This window comes from Nelumbo lutea, chromosome 6 (genome assembly GCF_056320005.1).
Source record: "Nelumbo lutea isolate HS-2025 chromosome 6, American lotus-T2T, whole genome shotgun sequence".
Classification (NCBI taxonomy): domain Eukaryota; kingdom Viridiplantae; phylum Streptophyta; class Magnoliopsida; order Proteales; family Nelumbonaceae; genus Nelumbo; species Nelumbo lutea.
This window is the reverse complement of record NC_142689.1, coordinates 42,945,476-42,972,581: the sequence shown is the minus strand read 5'-3', so window position 1 is coordinate 42,972,581 and position 27,106 is coordinate 42,945,476. Positions and strand designations below refer to the sequence as shown.

The 27,106-nt window shown below is 40.3% G+C and overlaps 1 protein-coding gene across 2 annotated transcripts in view; it reads right to left on the bottom strand.

The window, feature by feature from the left end:
* The window catches only part of LOC148848769 (uncharacterized), a 37,725-nt gene that overhangs the window by 7,863 nt on the left and 2,756 nt on the right, over window positions 1–27,106 (bottom strand). Inside the window, exons 2-4 of one of the 2 annotated variants that reach the window (XM_088950480.1) lie at window positions 26,167–26,188; window positions 18,394–18,655; window positions 10,416–10,483 (exon numbers count right to left, since the gene is read on the bottom strand). In XM_088950480.1, the coding sequence (XP_088806606.1) occupies window positions 10,416–10,483; window positions 18,394–18,655; window positions 26,167–26,188 (352 nt within the window). The remainder of the gene's footprint in view (window positions 1–10,415; window positions 10,484–18,393; window positions 18,656–26,166; window positions 26,189–27,106) is intronic. The other variant, XM_088950479.1, reaches the window with a different exon arrangement.

The following is a 27,106-nucleotide window of genomic DNA, read 5'->3' as shown; positions in this document are numbered from 1 at the left end:
AGGAGGCAATAGGATTTGAATTGGGTCCAACTAAGCCCGGGTTCCTCCTGCTCCAATTTATAAAACCAGAGTTGCGCCTCCTCCGTCATGTGGAATGCGGCCAAGCTTACCTTGTCGTTGTCCCCTGTTCGTTGGTTGCGGAAGAACTGCTCGCATCTATACAGCCATCCCAAAGGATCTCCGACGTCGTTGTATGAAGGGAACTCCAGCCTGTTGTACTTGGGAACGACCGCGGCTACCGGGGCACCGACCTGTTGTTCGCTGGACGACTCCATCAAGTCTAGTCGGCCGCTGTTTGTGGTTACAGCCCCTTCTGGATTCCTCTCTCTTGTTAGAGAAATACGATTCCAGCAAGCGTCACAGTTCCCGGACATCGTCTTTGACCTCACGAACCTCCACGCTGGTTTGCACGAGCCTATGCTCCAGTTCGTGGACCCTGGATGATAGCTGCTCCAGATCTCCCATGACTGTTGGCTCTGATACCAAAATGTTATGGGCCCGGGCGTAGGATCTCGTCACGGGTCGGTCCACAGGGAAAAGCTCCTGTTTTCCCTTGTTCCTCCCCTTCCTAGTTGAACCTATCTTGGCGTCCTAGAGAGTGATTTGTCCAAGAGATCACCGAACTCTCCTTTTACTCTCTTTCTTGACTGGAAATTTGATATCTTTATTCAATAATTTCAGCTCCTTAATTAGGAGATTACAAGAGGTAAGAGTCCTCCTTGTAGGAAGACTCCTTGATAACTAAATTGCTTATAGATAAGACTCTTAGATAAGACTCCTACATAAGACTAACTAAATTGCTTACAAATAAGATAGATAAGACTCCTAGATAAGACTCCCTACTCAAGAAGGATAAAAACTCCCTAAGATAAATCAAACTCTATACTAATCCTTATTGGAACAGATAAGATAAGAGTAAGAAAGCAGATAAGATAAGGATAAGGTAAGATGAACTGTGGCTAGCTAGATAATCTGATGAGGGTCCCACGTTATTGCTACTGCCAGCAGTGATACTTCTTCCCCACGAATGCGTCCATAACAAAACCCTCCACTAATTCTCATGAGTATGATGACTGGGAACAAGAGTATGCACAGATTATCACGTGGTTATGGAATAGTATAGAACCCAAGATTAGTGTAAATTTCATGTTTCTTGACATTGCCAAAGATGTGTGGGACCATGCTAAGAAGTTGTATTCTGGTCAAGACAATACAACCAGAGTATATCAGTTGTATCAGGAATACTTTAATCTGCAACAGGGCAATCGGAGTCTTGAGGAGTACTATGCTAGTATGAGAAACATTCGTAATGAGTTGAATGTTTATCACCCCCTCACTTCTTGTGTCAAAATTCAGCAACAACAGAGAGAACAACTTGATGTGACTCGATTTTAGTGGGGCTGAAATCTGAGTATGAACCAGTGCGGGCTCAAATACTAGGAGGGTCAGCTCTCCATTCCTTAGAAGAGGTGTTTGCTCGACTTCGGAGGACTTCCATTGGATCGACTAAGAACTCTAATGTTTTTGATAGATTAGCCTTTGCAGTATCAAGGAGCCATGGTGTTAGAGATGGAGCTCGAGGAGCTCAGTCTGGCCGTGGTGGTAGCAGTGGTCCAGTATATGGTCGGAGTGGTGGTGGTGGTGGACCTACATATAACCGTGGTGGTGGTCGTACTAGAGGTAGAGATTCAGGGGGAGCCTGTGGCAGAAGACGTGGCTCGGGTCTGAGGAGATATACTCATTGTGGTATGGATGGACATACCATTAATTATTGCTATGACTTGCATGGTCCACCCTCAACTTGGGCCAATCATGCCCTGACTAGTGACACCAGTTTCAGACAGGAGAGTCGTTCAGCTGATCATATGCCTCCTACATCCACAGATGTTCCCAGGAAGGAGATGGTGAGTGTTCCCCGTGATGAGTATGAGAGGTTTGTCCAATCCACATCTCAGCAAAACACGGCTACTTTCACACACACAAGTATGGCTTGTTTGGCATCCACACCCAATCCTTGGATTATTGACTCTGGAGCCTCCGATCACATGACTGGAACTCCATGTGTGTTTTCTTCCCTCTCTCATTGCCCAACATCACAATCTGCTACCCTTGCTAATGGTTCCACATCCTCGATTTGTGGTGTTGGCAATGTTAACATGACCCCCTTATCTTTATCCTCAGTTTTGTATGTCCCTATGTTTAACCTTATGTTTGTTAGTAAGTTGACCAAGTCACTCAATTGCTCTATTACTTTTTACCCTTCTTTGTGTGCTTTTCAGGATCTCAAGACGGGAATGAAGATTGGTGGAGGGCATGAAGTTGGTGGATTGTATTATCTTGATGGTGGTGGAAGAACATCAACAGCTCTCCAATCATCTCTCTCTCTCCTCTCTAGTGGCCCTGTCGATTTGGTCATCCTTCGTTGAAAGTTTTGAAATCTTTGGTTCCTTCGTTGAGTCAAATTTTCTGTTTTAGATTGTGAGTCATGTCAGTTAGGGAAACATCATCGTTTTCCCTTTAGTCCTAGGATTGATAACCGTGTGTCGACTCCTTTTTCTTTAGTTCATTCAAATGTTTGGGGTCCTTATAAAGTGATGTCATACAATGGATATAGATATTTTGTCATTTTTGTTGATGATTATTAAGGATGATGTGGCTCTATTTACTAAAAGAAATGAGTGAATTGTTTACCATCTTCCAAAAATTTTATGCTGAGATTTGCAACCAATTTGGTGTTCACATTAAAATTTTTCATTCCAATAATGGCCGTGAATATTTCTCTTCATCATTTCAAGAATACTTGGACCAACATGGCATTATACATCAGACCTCATGTACCTACACCCCACAACAAAATGGGGTGGCTAAGAATCGTCATCTTTTGGAAATAGCTCGATCCCTCATGCATCACATGAATGTTCCCAAACCCTTTTGGAGTGATGCGGTGCTTACTTCTTGCTTTTTGATTAATCAGATGCCCACGTCTATCATTGATGGTCATTCCCCATTCACTACCTTGCTTCCCACCTTGTCTCTGTTTCCTCTTTTTCCTCGGGTTTTTGGGTGTGTATGCTTCATCCATAATCTGGGCCCCGGGAAGGACAATTTAGATGCACGATCCATTAAGTGCATCTTCCTTGGCTATTCCCGGACCCAGAAAGGTTATAAGTGTTATCATCCTAGTTCTCGACATTCCTTTGTGTGTGTTGATGTTACCTTCTTTAAGTCTACTCCGTTTTTCTTGGGGTCTAGTGATTATTCTTCCTCCTCATCACCTCCTCCTCTTCCACTTCCAGTTGTGGATTCTGTTCCCCTTGTTCCAGCCGTGACCAAGTCCTTGCCTCCAGTGCCACCACCTATTGAATGGCCACCTATCCGTCAAGTGTATACACATCGCCCACATGTACCGACTACTACTCCTCCAGCTCCATCAACGTCGACAGATCCGGCAGTTGTCTCCACACTAGCCCCAAACCCAGTATCTGATCTTGATCTTCCCATTGCCTTGCAGAAAAGTAAACGCACTTGTACCCTTCATCCTATTTCTAATTATGTTTCATTCACTCACCTTTTCGCTTCCCATCGCCAGTTTATCTCCTTGTTATCCTCAGTTGTTGTCCCTAAGGATGTCCAAGAAGTCCTTGCCTCTCCATGGTGGTGTCGTGCAATGGAAGAACTCTCAGCTCTAATTCATAATCATACTTTGGACCTCACCACTCTTCCTCCTAGGAAGCAGGCTGTCGGTTGTAAGTGGGTTTATACTGTTAAGTATTTACCTGATGGTAGTGTAGAGCGCCTGAAAGCTCGATTGGTTGCAAAAGGGTACTCCCAAACCTATGGTATTGACTACATAGAGACCTCCACAGTTGCTAAGATAGGTTCGGTTTGTGTTGTGATCTCTCTTGCTGCTATGTATGATTGGCCCCTCTATCAACTTGATATCAAGAATGCTTTCTTGCATGGTAATTTGCTCGATGAGGTCTATATGAGCAACCACCGAGGTTTGTTGCTCAGGAGGAGGATGGTAAGGTATGTAGACTAAAGAAGGCTATTTATGGGCTTAAACAGTCTCCTCGAACATGGTTTGGTAGGTTTAGTGAGGTGGTAAAGAAGTTTGGTATGAAACAGTGTCAAGTTGATCATTCCGTCTCTAGTCATGACTCTTAGGCAGGAAAATTCCTATTGGTGGTGTATGTAGATGATATTGTTATTACCGGGAATGATAAAATGGGCATTAACAAGGTTGAAAACTTTTCTATAGGAACATTTTCAAACAAAGGACCTTGGTAAATTGAAATATTTCTTGGGGATAGAAGTAGCAAGGTCTAAGGATGGTATTAATTTGTGTCAGAGGAAATATGTGCTTGATTTGCTAAAGGAAACAGGTTTGTTAGGTGCTAGACCAAACACCTATGGAAACAAATACTAAACTGAGCAATGATATGGGTGAAGTGTTTGAAGACCCTGGCAGATACCGGCGACTTGTAGGTAAACTAAACTACCTAACCATTACTCGGCCAGACATTTCATTTGCGGTTAGTGTGGTAAGTCAGTTCATGCAGAAACCTCTGGTTCCTCATTGGGATGCGGTTCTAAGAATTGTGAGGTATTTAAAAGGGGCTCCTAGTCGTGGTTTGATATACAAAAGTGGTGGAAAACTCGAAATATAAGGATATACTAATGCTAACCGGGCCGGTTCTATGTCTGATAGGAGGTCTACCACAGGCTATTGCACTTTTCTTGGGGGTAATCTGGTGACATAGAAAAGTAAGAAGCAGACAGTCGTGGCGAGAAGCAGTGTAGAGGTAGAATATAGAGCTACGACACATACTACTTGTGAATTAGTGTGGCTAAGGAACCTTCTACAAGAGATAGGATACAATGTTAACACTCCAATGAAGCTCTATTGTGACAATCAGGCTACAGTTCATATTTCTTCTAATCTGGTGTTTCATGAAAGAGCCAAGCACATAGAGGTTGACTATCACTCTATGAGAGAGAGAAGATGTTGAATGGAGTGATAGACACTGCATATGTTAACACAGGGAACCAGTGGGCAGACTTATTTACAAAAGGATTGAGTCGGGGAAGAGTGGACTACATATGTAACAAGCTGGGATTATAATGATATATACTCACCAGCTTGAGGGGGTGTTAGTGTAGGGGTATTTCTGTCTTTATACTTATGTTGAGGTTGCTGATCTATAATATTATATTAGAACTAGTGTCCCTCACTTAAGTAAGGGCACGTGTCTTTTCCATTATGTTATTAGTAATATAAAACATGTCTGGCCGAATGGGAGAGGTAATTTTTCTCTCATTCGAACCAGACTTTTCTCCTCTTTTCTCTCTTTCTTTCTTCTTTCTTCTCTCTTCTTGGCTGTTATCAAACTAACAGAACTCAAGGGCAGGCCGAATCATAATAGGTTCATTATTAAGACTGCGGGAGAAATCTGAGGTAAAGGTCAGTTTCCTACCCTCTTTGAATTTACAACTTTTTTAGCTTGAAAATGTTATATTTTGATTGGAATAAATTCTGAATTTTCATTTGATCAGCAGTAAATCCTAGGTGGGTTTTCAGGTAGGAGTCCTCAACAAAAACCAAAAAAACACAAAAAACCAAACTGAACCAAGGAAACCAAACTGAAAAATCCAGTTAACCAAACCGATTGGTTCAGTTACAGTTAACCTAGAAGAAAAACCAACAGTTAACTGACCGGTATGTGTACACACACACATATGTATGTATGTATTAGACACACACACACACACACACAATATATATGTATGTATCTATGCTATGTATGTATTAGAGTGAAACTTTTGTTTGACTAAAATACCCAATTTTTGAATTTGGTCCCTCTCTAATTGAGGACACAAAATGTAATTTGAACTACCACATATCTCCTCATTTAATTCCCTCTCTTTAAGTTTATATTTAGGGTATTAACTCTCATTCTTTCATCAAATCCTATATTAATTACCTATATTAAAGAAAACTAAGTGTGACAAAGAATAATTATTTTTATTGATGATATAAATAAAATACAAATTCAAAAGCAATGCAAAAATGGAGTTGTTTTCCTGTTTGGTGGCAAGCCAACAATTCAACCTTTTAGGTCAAAAAGTGTCAACCATTGATATCATAGTTAAATAATAATAAAATTTTAAAAAGGTGAAAACACACAAAAGTATAAAAAATACAAAAAATTGTAGAAAACATTTGAACACATCTCTAATATTGTATATTTATCATATTAAACAAAAAGAATAAATATAAAAAAATGTAGAAAATTTTGGAAACAAATTATTTACTATAATCATCATCATAAATAAAAATTGCCACGTGCAAAGCACGTGCACACTTACTAGTATATATACATACATACATATACATATATCTATATATACTGTATTTCTAATACACATATTATATTATCTATAGATTTACATGCATTATAATATATATATATAACAAATTATATATATTTGTAGTATTTATAATATATACTGTAAATATAAAAACCGAGGAACCGAAATGATGGACCATTTACCTGACTGATTTTGGTTCAGTTTTGTTCACGGTTTTTGAAAAACCGGTGGTACCGGTTTGGTTTAAAAAAAAAGTGCACATGGTTCGGTTAACCGAACTGTGAGCACCCCTATTTTTAGGGATTAAGTTATGACATTCATTTACATATAGGAGACAGGACTGCCAACCCCATTTAAATTCAGCATTTATGTCCTTCGCAATGCTTTCCACTTCCCTAAAAGCATGTCCAAGAGTCCACAGAGTATGTCTGTTACAGTTAGCCCTTGAAACAATTAACTTTGAATCCCATTCCACCTTCACCGAAGACTTGCAGTAAAGTCAAAAATTCAGACCTCAATGAGTTCCCCATTCCAATAGGTCCTAAAAATAGAGACAGTATCCTGCTTTCAGAATTCCTGAACACACCAACCATTCCTGCCATACCCAGATTTCCAAAGGAGCTTCCAAGAAAGCTCAGTTTTACTTTGTTCCCTTCTGGAGGTTTTCATTCCACTCTTATCTTTTCTTTTTCTCTAGAGGATTGTGCCACCTCTGTCCACGCTCTAAAGATACCATTTAAGTTGTCCAAGGTTTTTACCCCTTTTGTAACTCTCCACAATATCTTCCCTCTTTTCATACCAACCACATCTTGGGGTTGGGGGGTGCACCTGCAACCAAAATAACAAGGTTCAAAATATCAATACACACCAGATGGGGCATATCGGCCTGTATCTTTAGCTGTTTTTTTATTTTTTTTGTTTTTTTTTTCAAACCAGTTCAGGAGGTCAGTTTAGGCTTGTCTACCCCCCTGAAAATAGGTCAGACACTAACACTATAGGGGCATATCGGAGGGTCACCAATAAGATACATATCGGCTGATATGCCCCAATATGTGACAAAGGCAAGAGATTAATAAATGGGATGGGAAAGAGTTTCGCCATAGCCCTATATAAAAAGCACATATGAGGAGAAAGGCAAGAATTAGGCCTTCTCTACAACATATCACAAGTATTAATCTTTCCGAGGAAAGCTTTCCAATTGAAGGCCTGAATTTTAGGTAGAAAAACCTTACATGAAATCTCTTTCACTGGGAAGTCTACCCCTAAAGTAGGAAAAGTAAGGTTTTTGAAAAAAGAACAAAAGAAGAAACCATCAGGAGAAGCTGACTAGATTCTAGAGTCCTCAAGGTTTTCATCTAAAAACACTGTCTCCAAAAGACCAAGTAGGTGGAAAAGAAAAGCATATTCATTTTCCCTTAGGCCCCTTTTGAAGCTTACATCCCAATTTATTCCTTGAGGAGAAAGTGTTCCCATTCTAGAGAAAGTTTCACCTTTGAGATTTGAAAGGGCAAAAAGCTTAGGGAATTATGTTTTAAGTAAATCACCCATAGGCTTGCAGAGAACACACCAAAGAGATAGGCTGTGGCACAAGGTATATAACATAGGCTTACAGAGAACATACCAATGAGGAGATATATAACAATTAGGTCTCTTTTTCTAAAATAAATTACAAATGTATCTTTCCAAGAATGCTTCCCAATAAAAATTCCCAACCCTTGGTGGAATAGGTTTATACCAGACTTCCTTAACCAAAAAAGGCTGCCCTAGAGGACCAAATGATTGAATTAAACTTTTGAAATGGGACACACAAGAAAAGACCCCATATGACAAAATCCAAGCCATACTGTCAAATTGTTGAAAGGGTTAGGATCCATCATATGGATGGCCGAACCATACTAGATGGCTGGGCGAAATTTCAAAAATTTCCTAATCCTTCTAGGAATCGAATTCCCTATGCTTTGAGAAACTAGATTTTTCAGGATCGGTCTTGCACTAGATCGGACCAGATTTGAAACCAAACAAAGAGGGAGATTTGTACCTGATACGGATACCACAAGCACATATCCCATGGTGAAAGTTCACGCCTAAATCAATCCTAAAACCAGCCTCAATGGAAAATGGCACAGTGTATAAGTGAAGTTGATTGAACAACACAATTTTTAGCAAAACTGCAACCCAACTGCTTGGATCAAACTAGGGAAGGTCAGCCTGAAATTCCTCTGAATTTTTCTTTGAAAAAATCAAAAGAAAACTAATCTGTATTAGTCCTTGATAGCTAATGTCGAACTGGGAAAAAAACTAGGAGACAAAAGGGTACAGAGAGAACTAGAAACTGCAAAAATATAAAGCTATTTTGGACTAATCCGCCCCTCTTTTATAATTACTTATGGAGCTATCTCCTAATCTAATTAGGAGATAATCCAGATCAGATCTAAAATCTAATTAGAGATATACTTATCTTCTTATAAGATTAGGTGTTCCATACCCAAATTCACCCCATGTCACATGACAAAGTTGTCATGTGGCAGGTTAATTAATCATATTAATTATGGGCCTTAGGCCCATCAACTATAAGGCTCATGACCCAAGGGTGTTGCATGGCCAACTTAGGCCTAATTTGTATGGCATGGAACCCCACAATGACCACACATAAATCCACATGGGTTCGGCCCACCCTCTATGAAAAGGCTTGGCCGAATTCACTACTAAACAAAGTGAACTCCTGAGCACATCACTATGGGCTCAATATGGGCCCAACATTTACACTTAAACGATCATTGAATTCAACCATCCTATAAAGATCTAGGGATAATGGACTTAAGTAAGATAAAACCCATCAAGTAATCAACACTTAATAGTCTCTTACTTACACTTAACCTCTCGGCCCATAATGATCAAATACTGCCCGATAGGGAAGACTTCTCCCCTGGCTGCAAGGTTGTCACGGTCTTTATTCGGATGGATCCCAAGAATTAAAACGTTTTGCAAACATTTTCATAAAACACTGATATATATATAATTAAATATATTTCGCAAAACCAAATCTCAAACACAGTTAAAATCCATTGCCGACAGTTTAGGTTTCCATTATAAAGAGTGTAAACCCTATCATTCACTTTGTCCGACAAAGGGACCGATCTTACACTATAATCATACAAGTGAATTCTCATACTACTCCAACATACCCAGGTTTTGACCCTTGATGGATCTCACTGATTGGCATATCAAAGATAGTCCAATCTAGCACCTAATGCAGCACCATAATCAAGTCTAGGGGTTGTGTAACTTTTCACTTTTGTCCATCAATCTCCAAGGTCCAGGGCATAACTGAAAAATGGTTCGGGTTCAGTGTTTCATCCAAATACACACTGCATGTGTTTCTGGTCTAACCCTAGTAGCTAAGACAAGCTGCACCAACTTCTTTGTAGCACATCAATGTCAGCCTTGACAGGATAAACCCCCAAAGTCTATCTAACGACTAAGAACATTATAAACTAACACGAGTCTCATAAGTGTTAAATTTAAGGGCTATTTCATAGAACTATACTAGTACCAACATGAAATCATAATGTACTTTTATTAATTTACAATAAATGTATTTGTACATCAATCTAATTGGAGCTAAGGGCATACACTGTCAAACTTTGAATCCCCTTCAACAACTAGTTTTGTAAACTTAACCCCTTTGTCTTCCTTATGCCTTTTAGTATAGCACAAACCTCAGCTCTTAGAGAGTCCCCAACCCCAATGGGACCTAAATAAATTGCAATCGCTTTCCTATTCTCATCTCTGTAGACACCTACACCTAATGGACCTGGATTACCCTCACTACTTCCATCAAAATTTAACTTTATAAACCCAAGGCCTGGTGGTGACCACATAGAACAAGCAGATGAATGGGGAGTAGAGTTTGTTAGAGAACAAAAGAACTGAAGGAGGAATAATAAAAATCAACAAGGATATGGCATGCCAAAAGTATATCAACCAACATCCAGAAACAGGTTATACCAAAAAAAATCCAAGAACATGAAAAAGAATCTTACTCGTAATGCAGTATTTCCAGCTACTTCCATGGCAGCATCACCAGCATTGGCAAACCGGTTAACCCAAGCTGTTAAAGAAAGAAGTTTCATTAGAACATGCTCTGCATAGTGGACTGCAGCTGTCATCTTTTTCTATCCAATAAATAATCTAAAATAGATTGTCAAGGTAAATGAAGCCAATGAAAAAATTAATCTTGCAACTTTTCTGAAAAATCAATGTCACAATTTTCATTATAGATTCTGTTTGCAAATATTGTCTTAAACAATCTGAAAAATCCCATATTGCATTAGAAGAGACTTGATGTAAAAGAACGAGGAAACACATGTATGGTTGCCACCACTCATTTATTTATTTACTTTGATGATAAAGTATACTTCATTAATAAAATAGCAAAAACATGCACTGTGTATAAAAACTCTACAACACTCTACAATAGGACTTGTAAGTGTAGCATACATATTTTCAAAAACCTAAACAGAACTGTGAGCTATTTCAAAAAATTCTTTATAAGATAATAGTACCAGATTCCCTAGCCATCAACTCCTCTTCACTGCATGCCATGTTCTTGAATAAGTGTGAATTTCTCTAACTCCAAATATTCCAAAATATTGCTACTGGAATGTTACTCCATATCACCTTCCCTTTTCTGGGTAATCATTTTAAGTTCATGCAACAGTGATTCCAGCATAACTTGGAAGCAACCATCCACCTTTTAAAAGGCCTATAAATCTTCCCTATACTGTTTTGGCCAGCCTATAGTGTACAAACAGATAATTGGCTAATTCCACTTCCAGTCCACCACTTACTATTTATCATCCACATATGAATTATGTAGTTGTTGAGTGCAGAATATGTATTCGAGTCACTATTTTCATTTTTAAAAGCACCACACTAATTGCTATATTGTCATACTTGGAACCAATCTCATGATAATTTTACCCTCACAAACTCACCTTAGACTTGTTCGGGTAACATGTATTCAAAACTCCTGTATATTTCTTATGGTACAAAATCTACAAGTGGTCTTCCTCATTCAAATATTGCCATAGTCATGGATGATGAGTACAAGCACTTAAAGGGATTTAAAAATATCACCCTTACTAGGAAACTAAAGTATCATGCCTCACTGTAAGAATATGAATATAATAGAAACAACCTCCGCCCCCACCCACATGAATAGAAAAGAGAGCAAAGGTGACACAAGTCTGCTGGTTTGCTTCTACACACGACAAAAGGAAAATAAAAAAAGAAAAAAAGGAATTAAACTTAAACTTGGATTTGGACTATAAATGATCATTGGTCATCAGTCATCACTATCCCAGAGTCCCATCCACATTCCATGTTCAGAAAAGAGCCAATAATAACTTCAGGCTGCAGAAAAGTAGAAAACAGCAACTACCCTGTTGTGGGCCTGGGCATAGGATCTCATCACGGGTCAGTCCATGGGGAGAACCTCTAGCTTCCCCTTGCCCCTCCCTTTGCGTGCAGACCCTATCGTGGCGACCTAAGGGGTGATTTGTCCAAGAGATACCCTAACTCTCCTCAACTCTTTTCTTGACTGAAAATTGGATGCCTTTATTCTCAAATCGCAGCTCCTTAAATAAGAGATTACAAGAGGTGAGAGCCCTTGTAGGAAGACTCCTTGTTGAATTCGACTACTTACAAATAAGACTCCTACTTGGGAAGGATAAGGCTTCCCTAAGATAAATCAAACTCCTACTACTCTTCCAATGACAAAGTAAGAACAGATAAGAGAGACTGCTAAGAATAAGATAAGATAAGATAAGCTGTTGGCTGATACAATAAGCTGGTGGCTAAGGAGCTGATAAGATAAGCTGGTGCCATGTGGGCCCCTCTTCACTGCTGCTGCTGGTGGCGGTATGTCCTCCCCACAAACGCATCCACAACATTACACCCCTCCTGGGCAACGAGCTTGTCCCCGAGCTCAAGATCTGGATATGCGTCTTGAAGATCAGTCCAGGGGATCCAGGGGGTGGTCACCCACAAAACAACGGAGGTACATCTCTATTGTTCGGTTTACCACCTCTGTTTGCCCGTCTGTCTAAGGGTGGTAGGCGAAAGAAAAGGCTAGGGTTGTACCCTGCAACCGAAACAGCTCCTTCCAGAAGGTGCTAGTAAAAATCGGGTCCCTGTCACTGACGATGGATTCGGGTGGCCCATGCAAACGGAAAATATGTGTGAAGAAGGCGTGGGCAACTGAAACCGCGCTATACGGGTGGGACAGGGGAATGAAATGAGCATACTTGGAAAAGCGATCTACCACCATGAATAAGGCCGATTTCCCGCCGACCTTGGGTAGGCCCTCAATGAAGTCCACAGAGATATCAGCCCAGATTTGTGTTGGGAGTGAAAGAGGCTGGAGAAGGCCTGTCGGGTGCAGGTTTTCCCATTTTTGTTGTTGGCACGTGAAGCAATTCTAGATGAAGTCCCGAACCGAAGTCCTCATACTAGGCCAATGGAAATCGGCTTGGACGCGATGCAATGTCTTCGGAATGCCTTCATGTGTGGAGTTATGTATGCTGGAGATGATAGAGGGAATTAAGGAACAGTCGGCTGGGAGATATATATGTCCTTTGTATAGTACCAGACCGTCGTGAATGGATCAATTCAGGTTGGCCGTTCAGGACTGTATTTTCTGAACGAGGTCCTTCCATTCCGGTGATTGGGGCAGTGTGCTTCTAATGTTGTCTAACAGGGTGACGCGGGGTCGAGAAATTGCACAAAGGAGCATAGCATCTTCGTCACGTCTGGACAGGGCATCTGTGGCCCGATTTAAGGACCCCGCCTTGTAGTCTACTCGGAAATCAAACCCGAGCAGTTTGCTCGCCCAGTGCTGTTGAGGTGGAGTGGTAAACCGCTGCTCTAGTAGATACTTGAGGCTATAGTGATCTGTCTTGACGACGAAGGATCTTCCCCACAAGTATGGCCTCCAGTGTTGCACGACCTTAGCTAGTCCAATCAGTTTGCGGCTAAAGAAGGCTATTGGGTGTCCTTGCTATTGTAGTACTGCTCCAATACCTATACCGGATGCATCGCATTCGACCGTAAACTCCAAGTCAAAATTTGGTAACTGCAGCACGGGGGTGGAGGAGAGTGCATCCCTTAAGTTTGCGAAGGTGGCGTCAGCTGCTTCATCCCACTGGAATGCGTTCTTCCTTAGCATATTGGTTAGTGGGGCAGCCAATAATCCATAATTTTGCACAAACTTGCGGTAGTACCCAATCAGTCCTAGGAACCCGTGGAGAGCCTTGGTGGATTGAGGTTTGGGCCAATCCTGAATTGCTTGGATTTTGGAGCCATCCACTGTGACACCTTGCCCACTGATTATATGTCCTAGATAAAGAACCTAGTGCTCCCCGAAAGAACATTTGGGCCACTTCAGAAAGAGCTTGTGTTGGCGTAGTAGTTCCAAAACAGTCTGTAGGTGATGTATGTGCTCAACCCATGATTTACTGTAGACTAGGATGTCGTCAAAGAATACTAGGACGAATCTACGAAGGTGGGGCCGAAATACCTCGTTCATCAGTGACTGAAATGTGGATGGGGCATTGGTGAGACCGAATGGAATAACTAGAAATTCAAAGTGACCATGATGCGTTCGGAAGGCTGTTTTCTCCACATCCTCAGGGGCCATCCGGACCTGAAAGTATCCTGATCTAAGATCTGGCTTCGAGAAGTACTGAGATACATGGAGCTCATACAACAGTTCGTCTACCACGGGAATCGGGAATTTGTCCTTGACAATTCTGTTGTTGAGTTCTCTGTAATCCACACAAAACCTCCAAGTACCGTCTTGCTTCGGTACCAATAAAACTAGCAAAGAGAAGGGGGAGCGGCTAGGGTGGATGATCCCTTGTTTCATCATTGTTCATACACTGCTTATCTATCTCGTCCTTTTGCAAATGTGGGTAGCGATACGACCGGACGACGACCGGTTCTGAACCTGTTATTAGGGGAATCCGATGGTCACACGATTGGGCAGGTGGAAGTCCCTTGGGTTCTTGAAATACATCCGAGAAGTCGGTGAGGAGTCTTTCCATATCTGTTGTGTGCATGGTTTCGCCTTGGAGTGTATGCACTTGCGGTTTCTTTGCCTTCACTCTGGTTCCCTGCCAAGTAACTTGGTTTTCCATTCAGGTGGAATGTCATTGTTAGGGCACTGAAATCCCAAAGGATAGGGCCTAGAGTAATCAACCACTTAACTCCAAGTACTATATCAAACTCGTCCAAGGGTAGCACAAATAAATCAGCAGAGAAGGGTTCGGATTCGACCTGTATTTGGATGTTCTTACAGATTCCAGGGTTGTGAACTCTCTCCATTTGCGACGGCTACCTGTAGTTGCGGTCTGCTTTCCATTGGTAATTTCAGTTGAAGGGCAGCATCCTCCCAACCTGGTCACCGCCATGAACCTAGCTCGCGCTTTCGAGCGCAAGCTACAGATCAGCCGAGTTAATTGGACTAGCTAAGGTTGTGCAACACTGGAGGCCATACTTGTGGGGAAGATCCTTTGTCATCAAGACAGATCACTATAGCCTCAAGTATCTACTAGAGCAGCAGCTTACCACTCCGCCTCAACAGCACTAGGCAAGCAAACTGCTCGGGTTTGATTTCCGAGTAGACTACAAAGCGGGGTCCTTAAATCAGGCCGCAGATGCCCTATCCAGACGTGACGAAGATGCTATGCTTCTTTTTGCAATTTCCCGGCCCCGCATCACCTTGTTAGAAAGCATTAGAAGCACGCTGCCCCAATCACCGGAATGGAAGGACCTCGTTCAAAAAATACAGTCCGGAACGACCAACCTGAATTGGTCCATTCACGACGGGCTGAAACTATACAAAGAACGAATATATCTCCCAGCCGACTGTTCCTTAATTCCCTCCGTCATCTCCAGCATACATAACTCCCCACATGAAGGCATTTAGAAGACATTGCATCGCGTCCAAGCTGATTTCCACTGGCCTGGTATGAGGACTTCAGTTCAGGACTTCATCCAGAATTGCTCCACGTGCCAACAACAAAAATGGGAAAACCTGCACCCGGCAGGCCCTCTCCAGCCTCTTTCACTCCCAACACAAATCTGGGTTGATATCTTTATGGACTTCATTGAGGGTCTACCCAAGGTCGACGGGAAATTGGTCTTATTCGTGGTGGTAGATCGCTTTTCCAAGTATGCTCATTTCATTCCCCTGTCCCACCCGTATAGAGCGGTTTCAGTTGCCCACGCCTTCTTCACACATATTTTCCGTTTGCATGGGCTACCCGAATCCATCGTCAGTGACAGAGACCCAGTTTTTACTAGCACCTTCTGGAAGGAGCTGTTTCGATTGCAGGGACAACCCTAGCCTTTTCCTCCGCCTACCACCCTCAGACAGACGGGAAAACAGAGGTGGTAAACCGAACAATAGAGATGTACCTCCGTTGTTTTGTGGGTGACCAGCCACAGCATTGGGTGGATTGACTTCCTTGGGCCGAATACTGTTACAACACGGCCTATCATTCTTCTCTTGGCATGACACCATTTTGGGCCGTCTATGGTCGGGACCTCCCTGCCTATTGTCCTACGAACCCGGTTCGATGCGGTTGGAAGAGATTGATCGTGGCCTACAAGACCGCGATGCCCTCTTGGTCGAAGTCTCTCTCCGCTTACAGCAAGCGTAGGCACGCATGAAGAATGCCTATGATCAGCACCACCGGGAATTAACTCTCAAGTTCGGACAGTTCGTGTGGTTGAAGCTCCAACCCTATCGGCAACACTCCCTCAGACGCAGAGCTCCCCCTAAACTGGCTCCCAAATTTTACGGGCCCTTCAAGGTTTTACAGCAGATCGGGAAAGTTGCATATCAGCTCTAACTGCCAGAGCACAGCAAACTCCATGATACCGTCCATGTGTCCTTGCTCAAGCCATTTATAGGTACTCCTCCTGATAAGGTACCTCCCCTACCACCCTTAAAGGACGGCAGACTCATTCTCCAGCCTCGAGCTCGTTTTCAATCCCGAATCAATCAGGGTATTCTCGAAGTCCTGGTGGAATGGGACGACCTACCATCAGTCGAGGCCACCTGGATCCAATTTTCAGTCAAGAAAAGAGTTGAGGAGAGTTAGGGTGATCTCTTGGACAAATCACCCCTTAGGCGGAGTGGTAAGCCGCTGCTCTAGTAGATACTTGAGGCTATAGTGATCTGTCTTGACAACGAAGGATCTTCCCCACAAGTATGGCCTCCAGTGTTGGGGAGGCAATAGGATTTGAATTGGTCCCAGCTGAGCCCTGGTTCCTCCTGCTCTACTCGGTAGAACCAGAGTTGTGCTTCTTCTGTTAGATGAAACGCGGCCAGACTGACCTTATCTCTTTCCTCCGTATGCTGATTGTGAAAGAATTGTTCACAGTGGTATAGCCATCCTAGTGGGTCTCCGCTGCCGCTGTACGAAGGGAACTCCAGCCTACTATATTTGGGGATGACTGCTGCTGTTGGGGCGGCGATCTATCGTTCGCCAGATGATTCTGCCAAATCTGGTCGGCGGCTGTTGGTGGTTGTCGTCCCTTCAGGGCTCCTCTCCCTGGTGGAGAAATACGACTCTAGTAGGCGAAGAAGCTCCCGGACATCTTCCTTGACTTCTCGTACTTCTGCGTGGTTCTCCACGAGTCGGTTTTCCAAGTTGTGGACCTTGGATGACAGCTGCTCCATATCGCCCATGACGTTCAGCTCTGATACCAAAATGTTGTGGGCCCAGGTGTAGGATCTCGTCATGGGTCGGTTCACGGGGAGAACCCCTAGCTTCCCCTTGCCCCTCCCTTTGCTTGCAAACCCTATCGTGGCGACCTAAGGGGTGATTTGTCCAAGAGATCACCCTAACTCTCCTCAACTCTTTTCTTGACTGAAAATTGGATGCCTTTATTCTCAAATCGCAGCTCCTTAAATAGGAGATTACAAGAGGTGAGAGTCCTCCTTGTAGGAAGACTCCTTGTTGAATTCGACTGCTTACAGATAAGACTCCTACTTGGGAAGGATAAGGCTTCCCTAAGATAAATCAAACTCCTACTACTCTTCTAATAGATGAAGTAAGAACAGATAAGAACAGATAAGAGAGGCTGCTAAGGATAAGATAAGATAAGCTGATAAGATATGCTGCTGGCAGATAAGATAAGCTGCTGCCATGTGGGCCGCTCTTCACTGCTGCTGCCGGCGGCGGTACGTCCTCCCCACAAAAGCATCCACAGCATACCCTCAGTCACGTTTGTTTCAATTCTGCCTCACTTTCCAAAATCATAATGAATGAACATACCTAGCAACTTAGTTTACTCCTAACAAAATTGACTTAGTTTTCTAAATTATACATAAAACAATAATTCTGAACAACTTGAGAAATTTTTAAAATGTACAAATAACATTTTTCTTTTTTCGTTTGAGAATTTTTATCAACAGTTAGACCTGATTTAATTTGATGAGAACAGAAATTACATTATCGGCTAGCAGTAATAATGTAAGGCTAAGATAAGTTTATTCTCCATCACCACAAATATCCAATTTGAAGATGTGAAATGAGTTCTGTGCTAATCTCTTTTCAAACAGATTGTGACGCAACCAGTTAAGAACTGCTAAAAAGGAAAGATCTGTAAAAGAATCATGTCGAATTCAAATGGAATATATAAATGTTCAGTTAGACATGCACTAGCAACATAATTCATAACAGAAGCATGCCATCAACAAAATAAAATTAAATAAAACACTATAAGAAAAACTTAACCACATCAATTTGACAAACAGAATACCAAAACTGTCGAGGCATATGGGTGATTCTAGGTAACAGTGGAGAGCCTAGGTGATGAAAGTTGACAAAACCCTAAATTCTAGGTTAATTTCCTATTTTATTATATCAACTTCAGAGAATACAACAAAATTGCAAATAAGATGATATTTTCATTGAAAACATAGGAAAATAAAATAAAGCATAATACCTGGAAGTTTTGGCACCCCCAGCCTTTCACAGAACTCATCACAAAAATGGTTGCAGTTTTTCGATAATAGGTCATATGAGCTGCCAGGCCATTCTCTGCTGAGCTCCCGCAGAATCTGATTTACCTTGAATATTGAAAAATTAGTTTTCCCAAGGACAATGTGTTCTCGGTAGGTATACATTGGATTCTTACTGGAAGGACAACTGAAAACTCCAGTGCCTTGTTCACAGAACCCAAATGACCACTCCTCATCTCCGTAAACCTGTCAAACAAAATATGGCAAGCAACCATTTGCTAATGAAAAGGCATGGCAAATTTGAAAAACATGGAAGTACATGAAATTTTTCCAGAAAAAGAAAATATCATATGCTATTGCACAAAATGAACAGAAGGAAAAAGATCAGTAGTCAGTACAAGGATCACTTGTAACTAAGGCCACAGTTAGATTTTTAGCTTAGCAAGTACTTTTGTCCATCACTTTAAAGATCATGAATCTAGTAGGGACCCAGTGTTTAAAACCAACACTAATTTCAAACATAATACAATAATATATGAAGTATTTAATAGAGCATGCCAAAAAAATTATTAACTAAAGAAGGTTGTTACAGAACTGATTTTTTTTATAGGAAACGGTAACTTTCATTAGTTAAAACCAGAAGAACTGTGACCTTCTAAAGTGAAGGTGGCCCTTGAATAAAAAAACAACTTACAATACTGCCCAAAATAAAACCACTTGATTCACCCCTGCTTTGCTAGGTGTCAGCTAAAGCATTTGCTGACCTCCTTGTGCGCCCAGCTCCCTTGTGAGGCTCAATAATTCCCTTATAGGTTGCCTAAGGGACCACGTTCCCATACTATTTGATTACAGCCAACCCGCTACTAATTTTGAATCTTCCTCCACTTCTAACTGTTGAAAGCCCAATTGTTTGGTCAATCTGAGCACCTGGAGGAGAGCCAACACTTCAGCTCTAAGCGAGTCCCCCAAACCTATTGGACCAGAATACATAGCTAGGATTTTTCCTCCTGCATCTCTGAACACACCCCCTAATCCAGAAGGTCCAGGGTTCCCAAGAGAGTTGTCATCAAAGTTCAGTTTGACATTACACTGCAAAAGAGGGGACCAAACTGCTTGTATGATAAGTGATGAAGTAGAAGACCTTGCTAAAATACTTCAGGCTCTAGTCAAATCATCTATGGAGACATCCTTGAACAAGTCAAGAGTTTTCAGCCAATGTATTGCCTTGATGGTGATCCCTTCAATAACTCCAGGAGCTGGTTTTTCTTTCCCTTGGAAAATCCTATTATTTCTCTCTTCCCACACCACCCACAAGATAGCTGCCCTCGTTGTTCTCCACGTCACCCTTCCCTTCTTCTTTGGTTGTCAGAAAAGGCTAGGGTCAAATAATTCCGCTACGCTTGAGGGGGAAAACCACCTACAATCAAAGATAGAGGAGAAACAATCCCAAATTAGAGCACTAAAAGGACAAGAAATTAATAGGTGATTCACCGTCTCACCATTCCTCAAGCAAAGGCTACAGACATGAGGGGACAAGCACCAATTTGGTCTCTTTCTTTGAAGCACTTCCAAGGTATTGATTTTTTGGAGAACCATTTCCCAACAAAAATCCCTACTTTTGGGGGTATCGGAGCGCTCCATACTTCTTTAACAGGAAAGGAGGTAACCGGGTTAAAAGGGAGAGGACCGTAGCATTGAAAAATGAAGAATAAGAAAAACTACTTGTAGAAGGTTCCGTCCAAAATGAAGCTCGTGCCCCTCCTTTGGGAAGGCTGTATTGTAATATCTTATTGATTTTATTGAATAAAATTCAATCATTTATCAAAAAAAAAAAAAAGGTTCAATCCAAATTCTACTATTAGGAGAAGAGTGGTCTAGAAAAACTAAGCTAGAAGAAAAAAAAAAAAAAGATCATCTGCCAAACCCACTTTTGAGTCATTCAAACCTCTCGTTAGTCCCAGATCCCAAGAATCCCCAGAAACACGAAAAGAAGAGATAAATTGAAACTTTTTCAAAGAAAGGGTAGGTTCGGGAATCTATCCTTAAGGGGAGATTCCCCAATCCACAAGTCCTCTCGAAAAAGAATCTTATTACCCACACAAGCATCATACTTGATAAAAGGAGAGAAGGCAGGCAAGATACCAACAATATCTTTCCACGGGGAAAAGTGCGAAGCCCTATCAAGTCCAGTGTTACTAGTTTCAGCCCTAGAATAGAAGTGAATAATAGCATAGAAGAGAGAAAGAAGAGGAGAGAAAACTGGTTCAAACTAGAGAGAAGAAGGATCTCTAGTCGGCCAGGTATTATTTATATGTTTCTGATTGAAAGACACAAAGACACTTATGCCCCTAATTAAAGGATATAGTACTTAAACCAGAATATAAAAGACATTACAACACACTCTTCATATAAAATAAAATGACCAAATGTACAGCCGACTCTAACACTCCCCCTCAAGCTGGTAAGTATATGTCATATAGTCTCAGTTGCTTAGAAATGTAATCAACTCAACCCCTTGGTGAACAAGTCTAACCATTGACTTCCTGTGTTTACATATGCAGTACGTATTACTCCATTGAGCACCTTATTGCAGCTTGGTTGTCACAATACAGCTTCATGTGGCTATCAATTGTGTACCTCATCTCTTGTAAGAGATTCTTTAACCATACTAATTCACATGTAGTGTGTCATGGCTCTATATTCAGCTTCAGCACTGTTTCTTGCTCTTTCATGTCACCAAATTGTACAGTACCCTGTAGTGGACCTTCTGTCAAATATTGAACCAACCCAATCAACATCTAATGTAGCATTCTATCTCAAGACTTCCCTCACTATTATATAACAAGCCATAACCTGGAAATCCCTTCAAGTACCGGACAATCCTTAAAACTACATCTTAATGTGGAACCCAAGGATTCTACATTAACTAGCTTACTATAGTAACTGCAAAAGTTATGTTTGGCCGAGTAATGGTCTAATAATTCAGCTTTCCCACCAACCTCCAATACCTTCCAGGATCCTCAAACTCCTCACCTACATCACTACTCAACTTGGCATTCAATTCCATGGGTGTTTCAGCTAGTTTAACACTCAACAAACCTGTCTCCTCCAATAGATCAAGAACATACTTCCTTTGGCAGAGATTAATACCATGCTTACACCTTGTCGTGGTTTCAAATGTCGCCAAATGTCGTTAATGTCGCCCGACATATGTCGATGTCGAGGCTCACCGACATGAAAATGGATTGTAATATAAAAATTACATTATGTCGGTCGACATTTCCTATATTTCGGAAATGTCGACCAAATCGGTCCAAATAACCAAAATAAATACAGTTTTTCCTATTATGTCGACAAGATGTCGACTCATGTACATTAAAAATATAATATGTTAGTATATTATATTAATATAATACAATATATTAATAAAGATTATTCCATTAATAATTTATATTTAATATTTCAAATAAAATATTTATAAAAAAGAATTAACAAAATATAAAAACAAAAGAATAAATTAATTACTTTATAATATAAAACATAAAATATTTTTTAAGTAATAAAATATTAACTAGTTAGTATTTTTTAAAATATTTATTAAAATCAGAAAATGTTTATTAAATTTGATAATAAACCATATTCTACATTTCATATAAAAGATCATAATAAATTTAATAAATTTTATATTAAATCATAATTTATTATAAATTTAGTATTAAAAATCATAATAAATTCATTAATTTTATAAGAAATCAGAATTTATCATAATCCTAATACTACAAAAAGGAGAATCAATTTATTTAATTTATAATAAAACATAATGTATTATAACTTTAATATTTAAAAAAAATCAGAATAAATGTATTTCTATTTACCAGTGTAAAATAATTATATTAGAATTTATAATAAATCAGAATTAAAAATAGGAAAAGAAAACATCAGATAACCTTGTAAAAACATCAAAATGCATAATAAATCAATAAGTCATCATTTACTAATTTGTTATTGATCTTAGTTTCTTAGCTTTATATAATGGTTGGGAATAAGATAATAGTCTAGAAATATGTATTAATGCTTCTTTTATCATTTTACAAAATATCTTTGCATATTTCCACATATTTCATAATATTTCCACAATGTCTCTAATTTTTACAATATTTCCCCTCGACATTTCCGACATATGTTCAATATTTTGGTAAGCGACATTTCCGTCGACATCGACATTTTAAACCTTGCACCTTGCTACCTCCATCCCCCAAAAATATTTTAACTTACCAAGGTCCTTGTTTGGAAGTAATAGTGCGAAAATGTCTTCAACCTGTCACTACTAGTAATAACAATGTCATCTACATATACCACCAACTAAATCTTCTCAACACACGAATCATAGCTAAATATTGAAGGATAAACCTAACATTGTCTCATGCCAAATTTTTTCACTTCACTAAATCTACGACACCATGCACATGGAGACTATTTAAGTCCATAAATGGCCTTCTTACACACACCTTACCATCCTCTCCTTGAGCAACAATCCCTAGTGGATGCTCCATATAAACCTCCTCAGGAAGGTTACCATGTAAAATGGCATTCTTAATGCCAAGCTGGAAGAAAGGCCAATCGTACATAGCAGCTAGGGAGATCAAAACACAGACTAAGCCAATCTTAGCAACAGGAGAGAAGATATCTGTGTAGTTAATGCCATATAATTGGGAGTAACCTTTTGCAATCAACTGAGTCTTCAACCTCTCTACACTACCATTTTGTAAGTATTTGACAATGTATATCCACTTACAACCTATAACATGCTTGCCAAGGCGAAGAGTGGTAAGATCTCCCACGTATGATTATGAGCCAAAGCTGAGAGTTCTTCTTCCATTGCTTGGAGCCACCTGGGAGAGGTAAGAGCTTCTTGGATATTCCTAGAAATAAAAACAGAAGATAGCAGAAAAACAAGCTACCAATGGGAAGCAAAAAGGTGAGACACAAAAACATAATTGGAAATGGAATGAAGAATGCACCTACATTTACCCCTTTGTAAGGCAATGGGATCAAGGTCAGAAAGAGGGGGCAAAACTAGTGCGGAAACAACTGCCAGATATGTCAATGGTGAAGAAACTAAAGAAGCCAATAAATGTCAATGCGTATACACTTGCCTAATGGGTGGTCATTCAATAGGAAGTTGCACTGGAGGCAAGGGCTTGGTCAAAACTAGAACAAGAGAAATGGGGTCCTCAACAAGAATTGGAAGTGGAGGTGGAGAAGGAAGAGATACATATGACCCAGAGAAAAATGGAACAATTTCAAAGAACGTAACATCAAGACAAACAAAGGAACATCGGGAACTAGAATTTCTTCAAAGGCTTTAATCAACTCCTTTAAGTTTCCCACCCTCTCACTATAGCCTCCACCGCAGAAAATCATTAAGTCGTTTGCAAACTGAAGATGGGTAACTGGAATTTGGTTTCTGCCTATTTCCAATCCCTTATGGCATCTTCCCTATTAGCCCTAGTGACAATTCGACCGAATACATCGGCTACCAAGGTAAAGAGGAAAAATGAAAGGGGCTCCCCTTGTCAAATACCCCTACGAGCTAGAAAAAAAATCCCTTACCACCCCATTTACTAGGATGGAGTAATAACAACTACTGACACAACCAACCAACTACACTACCTTTCCCCAAACTCACATTTCCTCAACACCTCTAATAGGAATTGCCAATCCACTAGGTCATAGGCTTTCTCTAGGTCCAACTTGCATACGAAACCTCTTTGTTTGAATCTCTTCATGTCGTCCACACATTCATTTGCAATCAAGGTCCAATCAATTATTTGACGTCCTCAAATAAAGGCCCTTTGGGCCTGACTAATGATAGAAGGGAAGGCTTCTTTAATCCTTAGAGAGAGAACCTTGGCCAATATTTTATAGATACTTGTCACCAAACTAATTGGCTTAAAGTCCTTAGGATGGATAGTGTCAAATTTCTTCTTGATTAGAGCCAAGAAAGCAACATTGATACCTCGGCTAAGTAAAATGCTAATTCTAAAATCATCTGGACCAAGAGCTTTTAATGCAGGATCTTTGTGAATCAGCACTATTCTGGCAACCATTTTAGCTTTAAGTGTGTAGCACAAACAAAGAACTAATGGAGAAAGAAGAGAAGAGAATGAAGATACTTACAAGCTTTCTTTGTTCATCAACCCTAGTCAATCACACCCCCAACTTGGCAATTATACCAAATTCTGTACATAAACTTTCTTTGTTCATCAACAAAACTGTTCCCCAAATGAGACTTACAAGCTTAATAAGAAGAAGATTCTAAAGGAAGACACTTGCCACCCAAGTTAGCTTGCCTAACAAGCCACTTACAAAAGAAGCTAGATTAGACTAAACCTGCCCCGGACAATTACAAACATAAATCCAAACAAAGGGAAATTACTAGACTAAGACCTGTTCCCAAACATAACCCACTAAACATGCAAAATTAAAAAAAAATACCCTTGCAGTCCAAAAATGTAAGAAAACCAAATAAGTCCTGTCCAGCAGAGAGCTTAACCACACAAACATCTTAAGGTGGATTGAAGACTCTAGGGTCTTCCCAAGTTGATGCATTGCTAACCCAGCTCTCATGTGGACCCCACGTCTTCATAATGATGCCAAATGAGCACAGGAGCAGCTTTGGTTCTCTTTTGATATGACTTAAGTTGATCCCCATCAGCTTTTGATCTATCCATTAAGAACACTGCTCGTTTAATCTTCCTCAAAATTCCTTTCTAACCAACTAATCTTCACTTCATCCAATCTTGGCCAATCTACCCCTTCCATTTCTAGACTCTCGTTCAAGGGTCTTCTATAAATTGATTTAAATTGGTCCACAAACTTCCCAGCAATATCCTCCTTATTTGTGAGCATCTCCCCCACCTATCTCTAGCTTAGATACAAAATTCTTTTTCCACCTCCCATTTACCACATCATGAAAGGACTTTGTATTTCCATCCCCTTCCTTAATCCACCTATGCCTTGATTTTGGTCTCCAACTTATGTCTTCTCTCAGCAATACCTCTTCCAATTCTTTCCTCAATTGTCTCCCCAAGTTTCTATCATTGTTAGACATAAATAAACCATTTTGGGGTTCTTTCTCATCCAACTCTTCTATCCTAGAGGTTAGGCACACTTTTTGTTCCTCAATTCTCTCAAAATGATCCCTATTCCATTTTTTTTATTTTGAATATTAACCTCTGCAATTTCTTGTGAAGTCTTACCCATATCCACTTTATTCCCCTCAACTTCTCGCTCCACCAAGTTTTTACTTTGTTCACAATGTTCGGGTGGGTAAGCCACATGTTCTAAAACATAAATGGTCTAGGTCCACTAATAAAATCTTCTAAACCTATTCTTATGGGACGATGATCTGAGGTTACCAATAGGCATAGCTCTAGACACTAGGTTTCCCCAATAATTCTCCCATGCTAAGTTGAAGATAAACCTATACAACTTTGACCACAATGGGGTTTCCTATAGGTTAGACCAAGGTTCCGTTTGGTTTGTGGGAAGCTTTGGGTGGGATGGGATGAGAAGGTGTGAATTTTTCACATTTCATTGTTTGGTTATATAAAGGAAAATTCTTTTTTCCATGTTTATTTTGTGGGAAGAAAACAAATCTAATCGAGGAAGATAGAGGGGAGGAAGAAGAAAACAAGTACGATCAAGGAAGATAGATTTGAACCCCTCCCCCAAATCTAAAATCTTCATATCACCTCCAAAGTCAATGGCTTCAATCTGCAAAAAAAATGGGATAAAAAGGTTAGATCTAGGAACCCAATGACTAAATGTTAAATCTAATTGACAAAAATGTTAGTTTTACAGATGGAAATCCCGCTTAGTTTTACATTTAGTTTAACGACGAAGAATGTTTTGACTAAATGTTAGTTTAATAGATGTAAAAATATTAGCTGTTAGTTTTACAGATCTGTAAAAGTGTTAGTTTTGCAGATGGAAATGTTAGATCTAAGAACCCAATAACCAGATCTGTAAATTTTATAGATCTAACAATCATGTCATTCTTAGTTTTACAATAGGGAAAATGGCTGTTGTTGGAGAACAATAGGGTTTTACTCCGGCCAAACCTTCGCCAAAGACATTGAAGGAAACAACTGGGTCTCCAACTGTTAAGGGGGGAAAAAGGGATGGGAAAGAAGGAAGAACAGGCCAAAAAACAAAATAGCAAATAGGCAAAGGAAGTAGAAGATGGATTTGATCTTACCATTGAATGAGATGGCCAGAGAAATCGTTGGAGATCCAACCGTTGGGATGGGTAGATGTTGAAGAAGAAGAGTCTCTCAAGGCTCTCTGCTCTGATAGGACCCGAAATATTTTCTCAACAGAGTAGTGCGACCCTACTTACTTGATTTTGGGATCCCGCATCCCACGTTTTTCCCATCCCACCCCCCTGTTTCCTTTAAAACAAATAAATGAAAAAGGAATATTTTTCGAATATTCCCATTTTCCCATCCCCACCCCACAAACTAAACATAGCCCAAGTGAATCTGGCTCGTAAAATGGAATTTTCTTCAACTCACAATCTACAATATAGCTATTAAACTTCCTCATGCTAGTCGTGATGGATTGTTGGGGATTACTAGTTTATTCAAAAAATTGTATAACATTGAAGTCCCCTCCCAAACACCACGGACCTTC